The sequence below is a fragment of the Pituophis catenifer genome, unplaced genomic scaffold (assembly GCF_029215685.1).
Source record: "Pituophis catenifer annectens isolate HBS135680 unplaced genomic scaffold, rPitCat1.0.hap2 SCAF_2, whole genome shotgun sequence".
NCBI lineage: Eukaryota > Metazoa > Chordata > Lepidosauria > Squamata > Colubridae > Pituophis > Pituophis catenifer.
Genome location: NW_027256882.1, coordinates 287,026,547 through 287,045,438, shown reverse-complemented (window position 1 = coordinate 287,045,438; position 18,892 = coordinate 287,026,547). Strand labels below are relative to the sequence as shown.

General features: G+C 45.4%; 1 protein-coding gene across 9 annotated transcripts in view; it reads right to left on the bottom strand.

Moving 5' to 3' along the window:
- The window catches only part of PIAS2 (protein inhibitor of activated STAT 2), a 90,961-nt gene extending 72,496 nt beyond the window's left edge, over positions 1 to 18,465 (bottom strand). For 7 of the 9 annotated variants that reach the window (XM_070938955.1, XM_070938959.1, XM_070938958.1 and 4 more), the window contains exons 1-2: positions 18,395 to 18,465; positions 8,596 to 9,070 (exon numbers count right to left, since the gene is read on the bottom strand). In XM_070938955.1, coding sequence (XP_070795056.1) covers positions 8,596 to 9,070; positions 18,395 to 18,418 — 499 coding nt within the window. In that variant the 5' untranslated portion in view covers positions 18,419 to 18,465. Of the gene's footprint in view, positions 1 to 8,595; positions 9,071 to 10,935; positions 11,014 to 18,394 lie in introns of those variants that run through there. The other 2 variants (XM_070938960.1, XM_070938954.1) reach the window with 2 other exon arrangements.
- Positions 18,466 to 18,892: the final 427 nt, after the last annotated feature.

The following is an 18,892-nucleotide window of genomic DNA, read 5'->3' as shown; positions in this document are numbered from 1 at the left end:
CAGGGGTTCTGGATGACCTCCGCAAACAGCTGAGGGCACGGGATGAAATCCTTCTGTGGCTTTGATGGGTTGAAAAGGGCGTCGTGCGGCCCCGCTGCCGGTGGGGCCGCGGTTGTGACATCCCCTGGTACTCCGAGGTTGGTTGTGAGTCAGGCCTTGTGGAGCAGGGACTTGAACAAGGCCGGACGGAAGAGGCCTATAAATGCCGGTGTGTCGGGCGCTAGGCCTTCATCCTCTGATAGCTCCATCTCCTCCGGCCCATCCTCTGCTTGGTCTGATTCTTCCGAAGAAGAGTCCTGACCTCGCCTGGGAAGAGGCTGGGGTTGGGGTTGGTGGCGCCGTGACTGGCTCGGGGCGGCTTGGATTGGGGCCTGAGAGGACTGCTGCATGGTTGCGCTGAAGAAGGAGGAAAGTGCGGCCGAAAACATGGCCTGAAAGTCCAATGGGGGAGCCATCCCAGGTCCCCCCTGGGGGTGCTGGTCAGCGCTTGGCGGAGGGCTAGTTGCTTCCCTGGCCCGAAGAGGTTGTGCAGGGAGGAGGGTCGACGAGGCCTCCGCTGTGAGCCCTGTGCCTGCCTCTGGGCGAGGTGTGCTGCGGCCAGACCTGGGCACATCTGGAGTCCTTGGGGTCACTGCAATGTCGGATACAGATGAGAGCCCCAACTCCATGCCTCTAGGGGAAGCACGCGCTAGGTCCAAGGCTGCGGGCTCCTTGGATGGTGTTGCTGCCACTGCCCTCTGCGCCCTCTCCCACTGTCTCTCGAGAGCGTTGTGCCTCCTTAACGCATCTCTGTCCTGAAAAGGCAAGGCCCCTTCCGAGGCAGCTCTGCTGGTGGCGCTCGAGTGCCTCTTTTTGGATTTCTTCTTACCCCCTTTATTGCTTTTGTGAGGAGGGCTAAGCTCCAATTCCATATCCGAGGAAGGGGGGGAGTGTGGCATGGCTGAAGCTTGAGAGCGCTGGGCAGACCCCCTGATGCTGCACACCGCCACCAGAGGGCAGAGCTCTCCACGAGGGGCTGGGGCGTGCAAAATCTTCTCCTCAGATGGTAGAGGAGGAAGATGCTCAGCCCCCTTTTCAGGCGTGGTGGGGGGGGGGCTGCAGCCGGCCCGCTGGTCTCTGAAGGTGCCGGCTGTAGAGTCTGTCCAAAATGGCGGCCCGCAGGTCCACCAATATGGCGCTGGCACGTGGCTCCGCTGTGCCCGACTCTGGCAACGGACTTACACTGGCGGCCCGAGGGTCCGACCAGGTGCCGTGCGACTCCCCTGTGCAGGGGAAGGCTGCTGAGGTGACTGGCGCTTTCCTCTCCCTCACGCTAGCGCCAACGAGAAATCAGCGACGGCGGCTTGATCGGGACTGCGTGGGCGGCCGGCGTTTTCAAATCCGCCGCCCAGCTGATGAGCGCGAGGCCGCCCGCAGTCCTCTGCCTCGCAATCCTGTGCCTGCAGCCGATCGAGGGTGTGAGCGGGGGAATCCGATGCCGCCGGCCAGCTGGGGGGGGCGCGGGACGCTAGCGGTCACAACGCACGTGGAGAAAGCGCTCCGATCTGATAAGGAGCCGGCCGGTTGAATACGGGCTGCGAGGCTCCGCTGCTCCCCCCACCAGCTGGTAAAAAGTGCCTCGCGCCGAAGCGCCAGGCACAAGAGAGAAAAAAACGGGGCGCGAAAGCAACTATTCAAAAGAAAAACAAACAAACGCCTAGACGCTTAAGGGAAGGGGAAAGCCAAGACTCTAAGGAGTTTTAAAAGCAAGGGAAAGGAGAAGACCCACAGAGGCACAATACCTGGAAAACCTGTGGAGCTCCAAAAAAACACTTCAGTAGTTGCCAGCAACTGAGTGAAGACGGGGTATCATGGGTACAGAGGTGTGGCTTGGGGGCCGGAAGGGGAAGAGCCTTTTGTTTCTTTCACTCAGTTGTTGCCAAATACTGAAGGATTAACCCATGCATGGATAGTGGGAGCAGCGCACAGGAAAATAGCTTGACCCCCTCGTCTCTGTGACAGCCCCCCAAATATTGGAGCACTGCTGTCATGTCTCCCCGGGTCCTTCTCTTTACTAGATTAGCCATGCCCAGTTCCTGTAACGGTTCTTCATATGTTTTATCCTCCAGTCCCCTAATCATCCTGGTTGCTCTTCTCTGAACTTTTTCTAGACTCTCAACATCCTTTTTCTAGTGTGGTGACCAAAACTGGATGCAGTACTCTAGGTGTGGTCTTACTAGGGCTTTAAAGAGTGGTATTAGTACCTCACTTGATCTTGACTATGCTGTCTCTTATCTGACCATTCCCTTAGCAGCATCCCTTTGCCCCAAGCAGCTCCCAAGATTTTTCACACATATCATACAGGTATAGGTAGTCCTTGACTTAGTGACTGTTCAAAGTTACAAAGGCACTGAAAAATGTAACTTATGACCGTTTTTCAAAGTTACAACCGTTGCAGCATCCCCGTGGCCATGTGATCAAAATTTAGATGCTTGGCAACTGGCATGTATTTGTGACAGTTGCAGTATCTCAAAGTCATTACCACCTTCTGACAAGCGAAGTCAATGGGGAAGCCAGATTCACTTAACAACCGTGTCACTAACTTAATAACTGCAGTGATTGACTTAACAACTGGGACAAGGAAGATCAAAAAATTGGGCAACACTCAGCATGTCTTGCTTAGCAACAGGAATGTTGGGCTCAATTGTGGTCATAAGTCAAAGACTCCCTTTATACGTAAGTATATATGTATCCTTCCCCCTCCCCCCCTCAATGCTGGGTTATACTCTTATCTACTGCTGATCTCCAAGATGAATGCTATCTTGCATGTTACAAAAATGTACTGTAGGTAAAGAAAGTGGTAAACTGGATCCATTAACTTTGGTTAGATAATGGCTCTGAGGGGTGGTTTTTACAAAGAGTTTTGATTTTATGAAGCCTAGGGCAAAGCAAAAAGGATTATTTTACTCTCCTAAAAAAACTTAATTCTTCTTATTTTATGAAAAGGATCCCGTATATTGATTTGTAATTAATTTTTTAAAAGTTTCTTTGTTCTAAAAATGAGAAGATAATGCAATATGCCTCTGTATGGTCCAGATTTAATAAGTTTTAGCAATAAGTTTGGATTAATTTTGCATTATTATATGTAATTATTATATGGATCCCATTTTTCTGTTAATTAGCTTTGTCCCTTTTAATTTATTTTAATCATTATATTTTGGTTTTCTTTCTACAGCATATAATCACTTCTCTTTTGTTGGTGGTGCTGTTACTATTTGCATTTTGCTATTGAAAAAGAAAAATTAATTTTAAAAAGCTCACTCTTTTTAATCTCTGAGAATTCTTGGTGGATTGATGAGGTCTCAGAAGACTGGAAGAAAACACATGTTGTCTTCATATTCAAAAAGGTGGGGAGGTCCCATCAAGCTACAGACAGGCAACCTGATATCAATCCTGGGGTAGGTTCAGCATGTTTGTGAGAACTTGGATAGGCAGGCCACAATTAAAAACCAGCATGGGAATTGTAGCAAACAATCTGTTAGATTAACTACATTTCCTTCTTTGATAGAATAAGTGGCACGTTCTCAAATCTTCATTTTAGGAGAAAAACAAAGCTTGGTAGGCTGGGAGAATGCATATTGCATTTGGCCCTCAACAAAGCCTTTGACAGATTGCTTAATGATATTCTTAATTAAAATATGGGGTAGATGAGACTGCTAAATGGACTTAACAGTTGGCTAAATGACAATGCCCGAAATGTGTACTGTTAATGGCTTCATTTCATCTTGGAGAGACGTATTAAAATAAAAAGCAACAGAATTCTGTCAGGGATCTGTGCTGTTCCAAGATTTTTATTAATGAGATGAAGGTAGTGAGGAGACACTTAGAAATGGCTATCCTTGTCAAGCAGAAGTTAAACATAAGCCAGTAAAGGTAGTCCTCTACTTACAACAGTTCATTTAGTGACCATTCAAAGTTACAATGGCACTGAAAAGTGACTTATGACCATTTTTCGCATAATCACCATCCTCATGGTCACATAATCAAAATTCAGCCCTTGGCAACTGGCTCATATTTATGACGGTTGCAGTGTCCTGGGATCCTGGAATCTCTATTGCCATCTTCTAATAAGCAAAGTCAAGGGGGAGGCCAGATTCACTTAACCACCGTGTTACTAATTTAACAGCTGCAGTGATTCACTTAATAACCATGGCAAGGAAGACCATAAAATGGGACAAAATTCACATAACAAATGCTTTGCTTAGCAACAGAAACGTTGGACTCAACTGTGGTCATAAGTCGAGGACTACTTCTATTGTGATGTAGTTGCTAAAAAGGCAAATGGCAAAAGAGAAGATTATGGAGAATAACTGCTGCATTCCATCTATCAAGAGTGCTGTTTTTAGTTCTGTGCAACACTGTTCAAAGAGAATTGTGACAAATTCAAGGAAGGTGCGGCAGAGGTTAAAAGATCTGTGTATGCTTATCCTTCAGAAGAGATACCTGTGAAGAGATTTGATAGGAATCTTTAAGTATCTGAAGGGCTGCCACAAAGACAGAGAATGGACTTTATTATCCAGTGTCCTTGAGGCCAGGATCTTAAAACTACAGAAAAGAAGGTCCAACTACATAGTAGGAAGAACTTCGTAAGTTTTTCTTTGCTAAGGGAAAAGGCTGAAGGATCATACCTCAGATAGTTGGAATCAGGGTGGATAAAAATCAATGGTTTTTTAAAAACCACCACACTCTCAACAACCTTAGCCACAAAGCGAAGGTTGGAGACAGGACGATAGTTTGCTAGAACAGCTGGGTCCAGAGAGGGCTTCTTGAGAAGGGGCCTCACCACTGCCTCTTTCAAGGCGGAAGGCAAGAAACCCTCACTCAGAAAAGCGTTTATAATCCTCTGGAGCCAGCCTCGTGTAACCTCTCGGGAAGCCAGTACCAACCAGGAGGGACACGGGTCCAATAAACATGTGGTCGCGTTCAACTTCCCCAGTAACCTGTACACGTCTTCAGGGGTCACAGGGTCAAACTCATCCCAAATAATATCCTCAAGACCCGTCTCCATCACTCCGTCTGAACCTACCCAGTCAGAATCCAAGCCTTCCCGAATTTGAGCGATTTTATCGTGCAGATATTGTGCAAAATCCTCAGCTCGACCTTGTAAGGGGTCTTCCCATGCTCCCAGGTGAAGGAGGGAGCGAGTCACCCTAAACAAGGCGGCTGGGTGATTATTTGCCGATGCAATAATAGCGGAAAAATAGTTATATTTTGCCGCTGCTATCGCCACTAAGTAGGTCTTAATATAAGAACTCACCAGTGTTTGGTCAGATTCGGAACGACTGGCTCTCCAACTACTCTCCAGGCGTCTTTTCCGGTGCTTCATTCCCCTCAGCTCCTCGGAAAACCAAGGAGCTGGGCGACTTCGACGCCAGGTCAGAGGCCGCAAAGGCACAACCCGATCCAAAGCACCAGCAGATATCCTATCCCAGGTTGCCGCCACATCTTCAATCGAGTTGTGAGCTAGAGTCTCAGGAAATGGCCCAAGCTCCATTTGGAATCTATCAGGATCCATCAGGCGCCTGGGGCGGAACCACTTAATTGGTTCTGCCTCCCTGCAGTGGGGTGTAGCGGACAGAAAGTCAAGCCTAAGGAGAGAATGGTCTGACCATGACAAGGGTTCGATGACTATATCCCCTATATCTAGACCATTCAACCACTGGTCAGATACAAAAACCAAGTCCAGAGTGTGTCCCCACGTGTGAGTAGGGCCATGAACTAACTGGGTCAGGTCCATGGCCGTCATGGAAGCCAAGAACTCCCGAGCTGCCTCAGACTTTTCACAGATGGACGGCAGGTTGAAATCTCCCATGACCAGAAGCCTAGGAGTCTCAACCGCCACCCCGGCTATTACATTGAGGAGCTCAGGCAGGGCTGCTGCTACGTGGCAGGGAGCCAGGTACGTAATCAGCAGGCCCATCTGTAACCCATGACCCCATTTCACGAGGAGGGACTCACATCCGGCTGTCTGAGGAACAGTGGTCTCCCTAGGATCAAGACTCTCCTTTATAATAACCGTCACCCCTCCACCCCTACCCTGTGCCCTTGGCTGATGGAATGCGCGGAAACCTGGTGGGCACATCTCTACGAGGGGGACCCCCCCTTCATGGCCCAACCAGGTCTCTGTAATACCCGCCAGGTCCGCTTTCCCCTCCTGAATTAGTTCACAAATGAGGGGGGCTTTGTTAGCCGCAGACCTGACGTTGCATAACATCAGTCTAAGGCTCAGGCCCTGAGACTCTGAGCAACCCAGGGAACAAGAAGAGCCTTGAGGATCGGAGCGTGCCACCGCTTAAAGACAGCGGGTGCGTACCCCCCTAACATGATGTGGCCCCCTGCTCCTACCATATCTGCCCCTCCCAACCACGACCTTGATGGAGCAACCCCTTTCCATACAAGTATTTAGCCCCTCCATTCCCAGCTCCGCACATCCTATGGTATAACTCTGTGCCGGATCTGGCCTCCTCTTTGAAAAATCCTCTTCTAACCCCTCCCTCTGTGGGTTGTCCCCCAAATCCACATGACCCACCCCGCTCCCACTTACCCCCCTTTTAGAAATTTTTAAATTTTTGGATAGGAAATTAGATAAAAAGACCCTCAACCCCCTCTTTGCAACATGCCACCTCTCGGGATTCCAAAATCCATCATCAAGGTAGGCCCTCGATAGTGTGGAGGGCCAGGTTTGCGAGAGGGAGGAGTCTCGCAGAGCAAGAAGCTCAGCCGCTGAGTACATCCGGTGACCAGGGGGTGATCTTAGAATGGCCAAGAAGATGACATAAGTTCTGAGGTCCTGGAGAGAAGGAAGATGTAGATCAAGATTGGTAGAGTAAGTTCTATTGTCCTTTCATAACAGTAGGAGTCTTATGTTATTTAAGAACACCAAGGAAATAATGTCCAAGGCCATCCTCTTACAAAGGCTGGCTAGAGTATAATTGGCCATGGAATCTGATGTGCTAATCTTTCTGGTGGTGAATAGAGCAATGTAACAACTCCTGCAATATCCCTATCCTAGCTGTTAACTCTCCGTCCGACTAAAAGAGTTGATAGAGTATAGGGCCGGTCTATAGGATCCTGCTGGTGGTGATGTTATGAGAAGATGAGATGGATTAGCAATGGAATACAAGGAAGATGTAATTTGCTGCAGGATAATCAGTTAGATGGTCAATGATTAATGACTCTTCTAAGACCAGACTGGGGTGTGTGTGTGATATGAGGCGGCCGGGATTACAATTCCACAATCGTCCGCTCGCCATTACAAGTTTTCAGGGTCGGGGTGTTTTTTTTTTTTTTATTCCCCCCCAACTTCAACTGGTCTTTATATGGATCACAGGTCGTTATGGGAACCGCCCCTTCAAGTAAAGCCAAGTATCCCGTGACAGTCCGGGAGGTTCAGTGATGGTAAATTATAGACAGATAGAAAGATATCCCAGCAGCATCTATCCAGGGCTGCTAAGGCTGCTACTGGATTTCAAAATGTTTCCCAACGGCCAGTGCAGGACTCCTCCATCTCCGTCACTGCTGCTGCTGCCCTGAGCACCGCAATCTCGCCATGGAGGCTCCAAATGTGCCAGGAGACCCCCAGCACCTCGAAAAGGACCGCCCCGCCGCCGACCCCATTGCTGCAGCACCGCTGGCAACCCAGCCACAGCCCACAGGAGAAAAGACAGCAGGCCGCCACAATCCGGGCATCGCTGCTGCCCCGAATCTCGCCGCCGTTGGCCTCCTCACCCTCGTGACACAGAAGAAATGCCGGTATAGAAAAAATGCCGGCCCCGTCCCAGCCATGGCACTGCGGAGAGCGGAAAAGTTCTCAGCTGGCCGGCGGGAAGCTTAGACAGCCGGGTTGGGGGCGAGGACGATCCATCCAGCCCCCAAAGACCTCAGATGGCCCGAAATCGCCCCCATCGGTATCGGGGCTCAGGGAGGCAGCGCCATCTTGGTCACGTGCATCGCGAGGATAATGCATAGGAACAATTCAAAATCCTATACAGATAGTCCTCGACTTACAACAGTTCATTTAGTGATCGTTCAAAGTTACAGCGGCACTGAAAAAAGTGACTTAAGACCTTTTTTCACCCTTACGACCGTTGGAGCATCCCCATGGTCACATGATCAAAATTCAGATGCTTGTCCTGTGTGTGTGTGTGTGTGTCACATGATCAGCTTTTACGACCTTCTGACAACCAAAGTCGATGGAGAATCCAGATTCACTTAACAACTGTGTTACTAACTTCATGAATACAATGATTCACTTAACAATGGCAGCAAGAAAAGTCGTAAATTGGGGCAAGCTCACTTAACAAATGTTTCAAAACATAAATTTTGGGCTTAAGTGGAGTCCTAACTCAAGGATTACCTGTATTTAAATATTTTTTTTTGCAATATGCATAGCTGTTGGGCACACCATACTATAGCTATAACTCTTCTTTTTAAAGGCTACATAAAACGGGATTGCTGATCAGATTGGAACATTAACAAGCAAACAATCCTAAATTAGTTTTGGGATTGGAAACAATAAGCGTCCATATCAAACGTGTTGTATTTTAGCACACTTACCTAAGCTGGTCGGTCTCATGAGAACATCAAGCACATCATAAAAAGGGAGATTCTTCAACTGAACATCAGGATGCACTGGAGGAACCGAAGGGGATGGCTGCTGCATCTCAAAACGAGGCTTGGTGTCCTGAAGTAACACTGAACCAAGAGGAGAGGAAGGTGATTGGGGAGCGGCCGAAGTTGAAGGTGCAGGATGCAATCCGGGCACGGTTAAGTCAGGTTCAACCGGAGAAGAGCTACTGTCCAGGTTGAAAACTGAAGATTTTAGAGCAGTCAAGTCAGAAAGGCCTTCAACTGTCCTGGGGTAGCGGCGCCTGTAGAGTTCCCGGATCTTGATCTGAACTGCTGGGCTACAGCCGCTCTTCAGCAAGTGCAGAGCCCTCATTAGGAGGTCATGTTTGCGCCCACTTTTATTACGTCCAGCAAAACCCAGCAACACTTGCAGTTCAGACACCCGAAAACTTGATACCATATTCTAGGAGTAACAACAGATCAAGAATAGGTGAAACGATGGGCAGTGGCAGGATGGACTGACAGCCCTAGATTAAAAAGTTACAATAAATATGATCAAGTTTTATGTACATCATAATATTGTGTCATGCCATATATGGGCAACAAAACCTTCATGATTTAGGGGTGTTTTTTTTTTTTAACCAATTCAGTCACTGAAATATTGATGGTACTGCAATTGGGATGTAGTTAAAAGCCCTACTCAAGCATAACTTTTCATAGAACAAGCAACATTAACCTCCACAATGGCAGCAATAAAGTAAAATATAAGTTCTAATGAAGTGACACATTTATAGCACAGAGTTAAAAGCCCAAACGCTCATTTTGGTTACTGTACTGTTTTTGTTTCACAGTTTTTCAGATTTTTATAGCTACAGGGTGTCTCATACCCATCGTCTTGTTCTATGCAGGATATTTGTGATTACAGCGCAGCTCGAAGAAAGCTATAGAATCGGCTTAAATATATCACTTAATCTGCACTCGTTTCTTGGAACACTAAACTAGTGACTTGAAGTGGAATTCTATTTGATAAACGCATAAATAAATGAAACAGAGCACAAGATTGCCTCTTTAAATTTTCTCATGGCTAAATATTCCTAATCTTCTGAATATTTATTTATCTTTCACAATTTGGCCTTCCTCTGAATATAGATACAGTAGAACCTCTGGTCACGAACACATCTGACCATGACCAAATTGGGTTCCCACCAAAAAATTCACAATTTTTTTTACCTGCAGCCAATTTCCCCTTCCACACCATTTTTTTTGTAAGTGCTAAATTTCCAAAATTAGATTCAGGTCACGACCAAATCGGTTTGCGACCAAAGTTATGAATCAAATTATAGTTGTGACCAGAGGTTCTACTGTAGACCTTAAGTTACTACAACTGGAACCGGAACATATTTTGAAAAATGAGTCATGCACATGACTGCGTTAGATTTTGCTCGATTTTATGACCCGTTTTTTGACACTGTCTTTAAACAAATCCAATTTCCCCTTTGGCTTTGCTTGCCGGAAGCTGGCTAATAAGGTCGCAAATAGCGATCACATGACCCTGGGACACGGCAACCACCGTTGGTTGCCAAGTACCTGAATCACAATCATGTGACCACAAGGATGCTGTAACAGTCCTAAGTATGAGGACCAGTTGTAAATCACTTATGTCAGTGAGGTTGTAACTTCAAATGGTCCTAATTAAGGACTACAGACCTGAAAATATAGCATTAGTTTTATAGAGAGTTGAGAAAAAGTAAGTCAACGCGTCAGTTTCCAACAGCAAAATCCAACCGCAGGGGCTATTACAATAGGCTTCTATTGTTCCACCCCCATTTTCAAAAGCCATCTTCTATTCCTCAAGGTATTACCAAAATACAACTTCCGGCATCCTTTATCACTGAGGCTGCTCATTTGTGCCAACAAGGCTTGTAGTTCGTCAACACCTGGGAGGGCTGTAGGACTCCAGTCCCAGGTCTAGAATATTCTTCCTATAAGCACTGCTCCAACAGCAAAAACAAATGAATGATAGGGCTTTGCGAAGCTACCCCAGAAGTCTGAAATCTCCCTTTCTTGGAGATTCATCAGAATCTGTCCTTAAATGCTTCCAGAGAATTGACCTTAAGAGTCTCCAGAGACCTCGTAAAGAGATCTCACTTGACACACCCACACCCGAAGCTCTTATAAACAGAAGAACACGAACAATCCCCTAAACTCCGCTGAAGATGTTACCAAGCCTGGTAACGAAACGTTTGGAAAACCAACCCACAAGCTTGGAGAAAGAACCTTCACCCTCATCTGGCACCTGAGCTCCAGATATTCGCCACTATTGCAAACCTCGTAAAGCGCTCCAGGTCCCTTCTATTAAACAGTGTCATCTTGAGAGTCGTGTCCTCTCGGTAGCAGCATCTGCTCTGTGGAACAGCATAGCCTCCTCCCTGGAGATTCAGAAGCCCCCGATCCTGTGAGCCTTCCATAAGGCATTGAAGACCTGGCTGTTCCCCAGGCACTTGAAACAGGGTGGAGATAAGCTCTGTTACCATAGGTGATTAATTGTTCATTGTTTTTTTTTTTAATTTGATTTATATGCCGCCCTTCTCCGGAGACTCAGGGCGGCTTACAATGCGTTAAGCAATAGCTTTCATACTTTTGTATATTTTATACAAAGTCAGTTTATTGCCCCCTGGATCCTCATTTTACCTACCTTAGAAAGGATGGAAGGCTGAGTCAACCTTGAGCCTGGTGAGATTTGAACTTGCAGTAATTGCAGGCAGCTGATGTTAATAACAGTGCTTTAGTCTGCTGCGCTACCAGAGCTCTTGTTTATCTTTGGGTGCCCCTGGAAGGCGAGGATCATATTTTTTTGAGGAAGGGGGGGGAGTTGTTTTTAATACTGTAAACTACCCAGAGTTACTTGTGAAAGGTGGGTGTTACTATTTTATTTTTACATTTTTATTTATTTGCATCCCATCTTTATTATTTTTACAAACAACTCAAAACATATCCAACACAATTTCCTCCTCCCATTTTCCCCATAACCACCACCCTGTGAGGTGAGGTGGGCTGGGCTGTAAATGATAGAAATAAATCCCCACCTAGAGAAAGATTTTACTCCAGGAGTAAAATTGGAAGTGGCAATTCTCCACCTCTCTACACTATCAAAACCTCTTCTAGAGAATTAGGGGATCCTTCAAAGCATTATAATCCCATTCTATATTATGCTGCAAGGTACAAAATGATTATTTTTAAACGCTTGATTAAATTTAGATGATAATGATAATAGCTTGACAGTATGTGGGCAGTCAAGGTAGAACTTCCTAAAGCAATTAGAAGAAATTGAAAATATACCAAACACATAAGTAATCTATTTATTTTTGATGCAGAAAATATAAGTATTAGGGATATTAAGAAAAGATGCTAGGCATTTCTTTTCCTTCTTCCTGGAATTATTTCAATTAAAGCTGATCTGGTTTTGGAAGTATGTTAAAAATCAAGAATCAAGCATCCTTATTTTTCTGTTCGCATCCATATTAATTCTCTACTATCATTTCTCTGTTTCTTGACTTTCATCCTGGCAAACTCTGGCTTAAAGAATGGCAAAATATGTTTAGGTCTTACAACAATTTCAGCAAGTTATCCTGATTTGCTGCCTTGGGTCCTATGTTTCTCTGTAGTTCTTCCTGTTTAACAAGGCAATTTGGACAGCTCTGTGCAGTTGAAATTATTTTTATATTTAATGATTTGTGGGGAGATGGGAAAAGAGGACGTTGGGCTTCTTTGCATTAGAATATTGTGGTCCACCAGCAGCCTGCGGAGCTGGCAGCAGAGTCGGACAGTGAGGAGGCTGGGGAGGAACATGGGCCAGTCCTGGAGCCAGGGGAAGGCCCGGATGAGAGCTCTGAGTCGGAGGCAAAGATGGGGCCAGGGCCACCTGGGAGTGATGCGTGGACTCCAGAGCCTCCAGAGTCGGACAGCAGAGAGGCAGAGGAACAGGAGGAGCCTGTTCCTAGTGTGCGCATGCGCAGAGATGCCAGAAGGCACAAACAGTTAAAACAAAAGGGACGACTCGGGAATAAGGCCTGGAGATGATTGACCCCTCCCATAGGCTTAAAAGAGGAGCAAAGGCACGGTACTTTGCAGGAAAGCAACGTTGTTAATTCTGTTCCCAGTCGGCATCTCTGTTTGATTCTAGAATCCATGTGGCTTTGCCAAGTAGGTGTCAAGGGAGAGTGTCAATGGAGATAAAGGTTGGTAATTATCCCGAAGGACTTCTCCAGAAGGACTTTTTGCAACTAATTGAGACTCAGCTGTGAATGAATGTAATTCACAGCTGTTGCAATAAAAGAGGTTTTTGGGATTACTCCTGTGTTTTAATGACTCAGGAAGCCTCTGTCACAACATAGAATCAAAACTCTCTTTCTTCATACAACATTCTTTCTACAATATTCTTTCATTTCTCTCACTTTTCCAGCATTCTCTTATATGCAATTTTTCTTCAATCGCAGGCCCACCAGTCATCCTTTTTCATCATTCTCATTAGCATCACACATTCTTGTATAGCACTGGGTGATACCATTTTTCCATGCTGTTGAAAGCATCCCCCATATTCTTTTCTTATATACATTTTCCATTGTTTCTTGGGAGATTAATGTCATCTAATACATTTTAAGATAGAATTCATGCTTTCCATTCCTGCAGTTGTTCACTTTTTGCTTTTCTTTTGTTACATTTTCTCCTCAGGTTATTTCTGGGTTTTTCCATTGTTAACATACAACTCTCACGAATCTATTTCTACCAGCATATGTTCCCACAACAACTAAAGATATAAAGCACATTTTTGTTGTATACATTCACTCTTTAATTCATGATAAAACCTACAATTTCCTTCATGTGGAAAGGAACTTCATGGCACCATGTTCTAAGAATTAGCACATCCTTCCTTTTTTCTTGGTTTCACATGCACCTATTTTCATTCATTCCATTTGCCAACTTGTTCTCATTTACTCCTTTTTACATTGCCAGTTATAATCTTCCATTATCATGATTGTCAAATCTACTCTCATTATTCTGACAATCAAAGCTTTTATATACAGATAGTCCTCGACTTACAACAGTTTGTTTAGCAACCGTTCAAAGGTGTAATGCACCAAAAAAATAATAATAATAACTTATGGCCCTTTTTTCCCACTTACGATGGTTGCAGCATCTCTATGGACATGTGGTCAAAATTCAAACGCTTGTTAACAAATGTTGTGATTATTAATATTGCCACTGGGTTACATCTGATGGATCAGGAGTCCCCAATCCTTGGCCCGCAGCCCACTACTGGGCCTTTGCTCGTTTGGAACCAGGCTGCAGAAGCAAGGGGTGAGTGCATGTGTGCAGTTCCATTTGTGCGAGTAGCGTGTACGTGTGCCTGCCACTCACACAAACGGGAATAGCATGCACGCTTGCCTACCATTCCCTCTCCCTCCCTCCCCTCCACTGGTCCACAAAGTCGGAAATGTTGGGGATTGCTATGGTAGATGATATTTGTCTCTTGACACAGAGTATGTTAAAAATATATCTTCATCATCTATCAACTGGTAAAAAGTTCCTGCTTCTGTTCTTTTTTTTTCTTATCATTCTCTTTTTCCCAATTTTTAAGCTTGGGTTTCCCCATAAATTAACACGGGAAAGAGCCTAATGCTTTTTATTAGACTATACTCCAGAGTTTTCTAACTGATGTGTTTCCAGAGACACATATGTTTTTTCTCATTTTTAGTACCCCCCCTTTCCCCCTGAGATATCAGTCACATGATGTCACAATTTACACCTGTGGTGCTATGTGATGAAGTTTCCTATCCCTAATTTCATCATTAAGTGAGTACTATCTGTATAATACATATTTATGCGACTTCTGAAGTTTATTCCTCTTGGAGTTTGGGGACATATTTTGCTATCTTCTTGTAAAATCCAACCTTATCACCACTTTGACTTTATATTATTTGGATGGTGTCTAGTCTTTCGATTTTAAGAGAAATTGGTGTTTTCAGGTGTGCAGGAATACATGCAGCATTGGTGCTCTCTGAGCTTGGTTGTTTTCTTGCATAAATTTCATTACCCAAACTAGGTAACATCAGAGGTGCTAGTTTTAACATTAGTGCTAGGACTGATGTTACCTAGTTTGGGTAATGAAAAGTCTGCAAGAAAGCAATTAAGCTCAGAGAGCACCAAGGACCTCTCTCACACAGCACCTGTTAGCAGTTCCTTAAAGAAACTGTGTGTTTTCCCAGGATTACACTTCCATAGCTACAATGCAATCCTGGGAAAAGTCTCACTTAATCTGAGTAGTTCTCAGCTGTTATCGGCGCACCTGCAATCACCCCAAAACAATTTTCTCTCCAAAACACAGCATGGCCATAATAGCACTGTGATAAATGACAAAAGAAATGAGTAGAAAAATACTTTTGCAATTTCAAGTACTTTACATTACAAAACCATCTCTTCATTTCAACATTATTATTTGGTTAATCAATACTGAACATGTCAGGTTGCCATTTAATGTTTCACGGGAAAAATTTTCCACAATGGAGCGAGAAACCAAATATGTAGAACATATTTTTAAAAAAATCAGGACAGAATTCTCAGTTAAAAGTATTTAATACACATGGAGGTATTGTTAAACTATAACATCTTAATTTCCCTTTTTTAACAGCTCTTAGGCCAATAAACTTTCCAAAGACTGTGCCATAAATTAAAATTTGAGCTTCATCTGAAACACTAAAATCAAATTAAATAGAAGATACTGGGGGAAAGGAAACAGCAGTTCAAGAAGATTCTTTCAAATCATACTTGTACTTTTATTCTTCTCTCTTTGGCCATTAATAAAAATATTTTATGCACTAAAAAGTGTAACTTTAATGTCAGAATAAAATCGTAACTAAACAAAGTTAGAACCTGCATATCCCCCCCTCCCCAATACAATCAGCTTCAGGACATAAAAAACAAAACAAAATACAAAGAGTTTGAAGTCATAAGATATACAAGACATAGTGGTATACAAATAGTCCTTGATTTATGACCAAAATGGAGCCCAGAATTTCTGTCATAAATCACGACAGCTGCAAATCAAGTCACCCTTGCGACCAATCTGATTTTACAATGTTTTTGCAACAGTTGTTAAACAAACGTGGAAATTGTTAAGCAAGTCAATGTATTCCTATGGGTGTTTATTCCTGGAAATTGACTGAAAAGGCCAATTTCTGGCTAAAACAGCCATAAACAGCACCACATGACTGCAGAGGGCTCCAAATTTGAAGAGATAGCAGGTTAAGAAGTGTGAAAAATAAATATAAATATATAAACTGGCCTTAAGGCAAAGGCAGCTGCCAAGCTTGCCTTGTTATCACAAGGGTTGCCACCTTCAGAAACCTAGAATTGGATCTCAAGTACCTTTTGGGAGAGGGGCCCATCATAACTACAAACAGTTGCTAAGTGACTGGTCATTAAGTGAAAATTACCTATAGTTAAATCTACAAAGCATTTTTTTTAATAATTTGATTTATATATAATTGCATTGTTAGATTTTGTTAACTGAAGTAACATAATCCATGAGTATTATCTTCAGCTCAGTGATCTGTATCTAACAATAATGAATTCAAAAGCAGATTGCCTATAAAGCCTTTCAGACTTCTTCGGGAAAGTATCTTCGCATCAGGACTCCAGGAGTAAACCCAGAGATTAAAAGCCTAACCTTGCCTATTTTTTTAAACAGGTCTCAACAATAGATGGGACTGCCTCTCAAGTATGTAGAATATTATACTGGATCCTGACACTCGGAGACGGCCTGGTACTTTCTGTGGTTCAATTGAGGGAATGAAACCCAGCAGGGTAAAGCAGAAGCTTAAAAGAAAAGGGCCTTTCTGAGAATGGAGGGGAGAAGGAGGACGCAACAAAGGAAAAATAGAATTAGGATCCGAGAAGGGGTTAGGTGGATAATAAGCACAGGAAAAAAATAAATATAGTCTCCAAAAATCCCTTTTTATGAAAGTGAGAAACGAAGCTGTTTTTCTTGTCTGACATGGAACTCCAGTAGAGAGGCTGGGAAGGAGGCAAAGGAGAAACGTGGACTGAGTAACTCCAGAGTTCCAGGCTATGAAGGGACACAAAAGCTCATCGTTCTGGGCCGCAAGTGAAGTCAAACTGAGTGGATTGCTGGTGGGAAAGGAAACGTCTGAGAAATACAAAAGGAGGTACTGCTTGGAGGAAGGCGTGGGCTAGGGGTGAGTTAATAAAATAGGAAGGGGGTTCTTACGTAAGAAATAAGGGGAATTGTTAGGGGAAGCTTAGACAAAGGATAAGTCTGCTGTACCTTATGATTCTTGATGAATGTATCTTTATTTTTATGTACACTGAGAGCATATGCACCAAGACAAATTCCTTGTGTGTCCAATCACACTTGGCCAATAAAAACTTCTATTTTATTCTATTCTAAGGGGGACATAAGGGTGACCTAAGAAATAAGGAAGGGAGTTAAGGTGAGTTAAAAAATAAGGGGGGGGGCTGCTAACTTAGGAAATAAGGTGGGCTGATAGGGGTGACTTGGGAAATTAGAAGGATTGATGGGGTGACTTAAGAAATAAGGGAGGGGTTTAGGGGAGACAGAAAATAATGGGGGGGGGGCTGATAAGGGTGTCCTAAGAAATAAGGGAGGGGTTTAGAGTGAGTTAAAAAATAAGGGGGGGGCTGATAAAGAGTAATTTAGGAAATAAGGTGGGGGGGCTGATAGGGGTGACTTGGGAAGTAAAGAGAGGTCTGGTAGAGGTGACTTGGGAAATTAGGATTGATGGGGTGACTTAAGAAATAAGGGAGGGGTTTAGGGGAGACAGAAAATAATAGGGGGGGCTGATAAGGTGTCCTAAGAAATAAGGGTTTAGAGTGAGTTAAAAAATAAGGGGGGGCTGATAAAGAGTAACTTAGGAAATAAGGGGGGCTGATAGGGGTGACTTGGGAAATTAGAAGGATTGATGGGGTGACTTAAGAAATAAGGGAGGGGTTTAGGGGAGACAGAAAATAATGGGAGGGGGGCTGATAAGGGTGACCTAAGAAATAAGGGAGGGGTTTAGGATGAGTTAAAAAATAGAGGGGGCTGATAAAGAGTAACTTAGGAAATAAGGTGGGGGGGCTGATAGGGGTGACTTGGGAAGTAAAGAGAGGTCTGGTAGAGGTGATTTGGAAAATTAGAGGGATTGATAGGGATGACTTAGGAAATTGGGGGGGGGGGGCAGGTGAGGCAGCCAAGTTCAGTCCAGGCTCCCCTCCTGTGGCGATTTAAATAATAATAAATAAAAAAAACTACAGGTTTCCTTCCCTCCCCCCCCCCCCGCGAACGTGGGAAGAAGCCCTCCCTTTGTTTTCACCTGCTTTCCGAAGCGCCGAGAGGGACCTCAGGGAGCCCTCAGAAGCCTCCCGCCGGGACGAGAGTCCGGCAGGGCCAGGAAGATGGGCCTTGTAGTCCGAGGGCGACCGGAAGGAAACGAAGGTCGGGGAGGGGGGTGTATATATATATATATAAAGACCGAGAATGGGAGGGAGGAAAGGAGCCGCCAGGCTTGCCCCCCCCCTCGACCCTGCGCGCGACTCCCAGGCGTCGGACTACAATTCCCATCAGCCTCGGGGAGTCCGTTGGGAGGGAGGGAGGAAGAAAGAAAGAGCGTCCCCCCCCCCCCCCAAAACCGGGGCTCACGGGAGGAGGGAGGATTCCCCGCGGGGGGGGGTGTGGGGGGTGGGGGGAGGCGGCCCCGCTCGCGCTCACCCTGAGCTCCTCGAAATCCGCCATTTTCTACCCGCCGCCTGGCTCAGCCTCCGCCGCCGGCACCGACGCCGCCGCGGCCGCCGCCACCATCCTGCAGGGTCGCCCGATGCCGCCGCCTCCTCCTCCTCCTCCTCCGCGCTGACGCGAGGCGGGGGGGGCGGAGCGCCCCGTGGCCCCGCCCACCCGACTGCGGCCGTTAAAAGGGGCGGGGCGCGAGCGCGAGCGCGCTTTTCCCGCTCTTTTCGTGCGAGGCGCGGAAAAATAAATAAATAATAATTTTTTTAAAAAAGGCCTCCCGCTTCTGCCGTTGCCGGGCCCGCCGACTGAGGCAGTCGGGCCGGTCGTGGCTGAGGGAAGCGCTACTTGCTCGTCGGAATTCTCCGGGTTGGGATTGAGAAATCTGAGGGAAATGGTCCTCCAGAGAGACAAGGGAGGAAGATGACCCTGGTCCGGGGAGCCTTGTGGGGTTCCGTGCAAAAGGGCCCCTTTTTGAAAGGA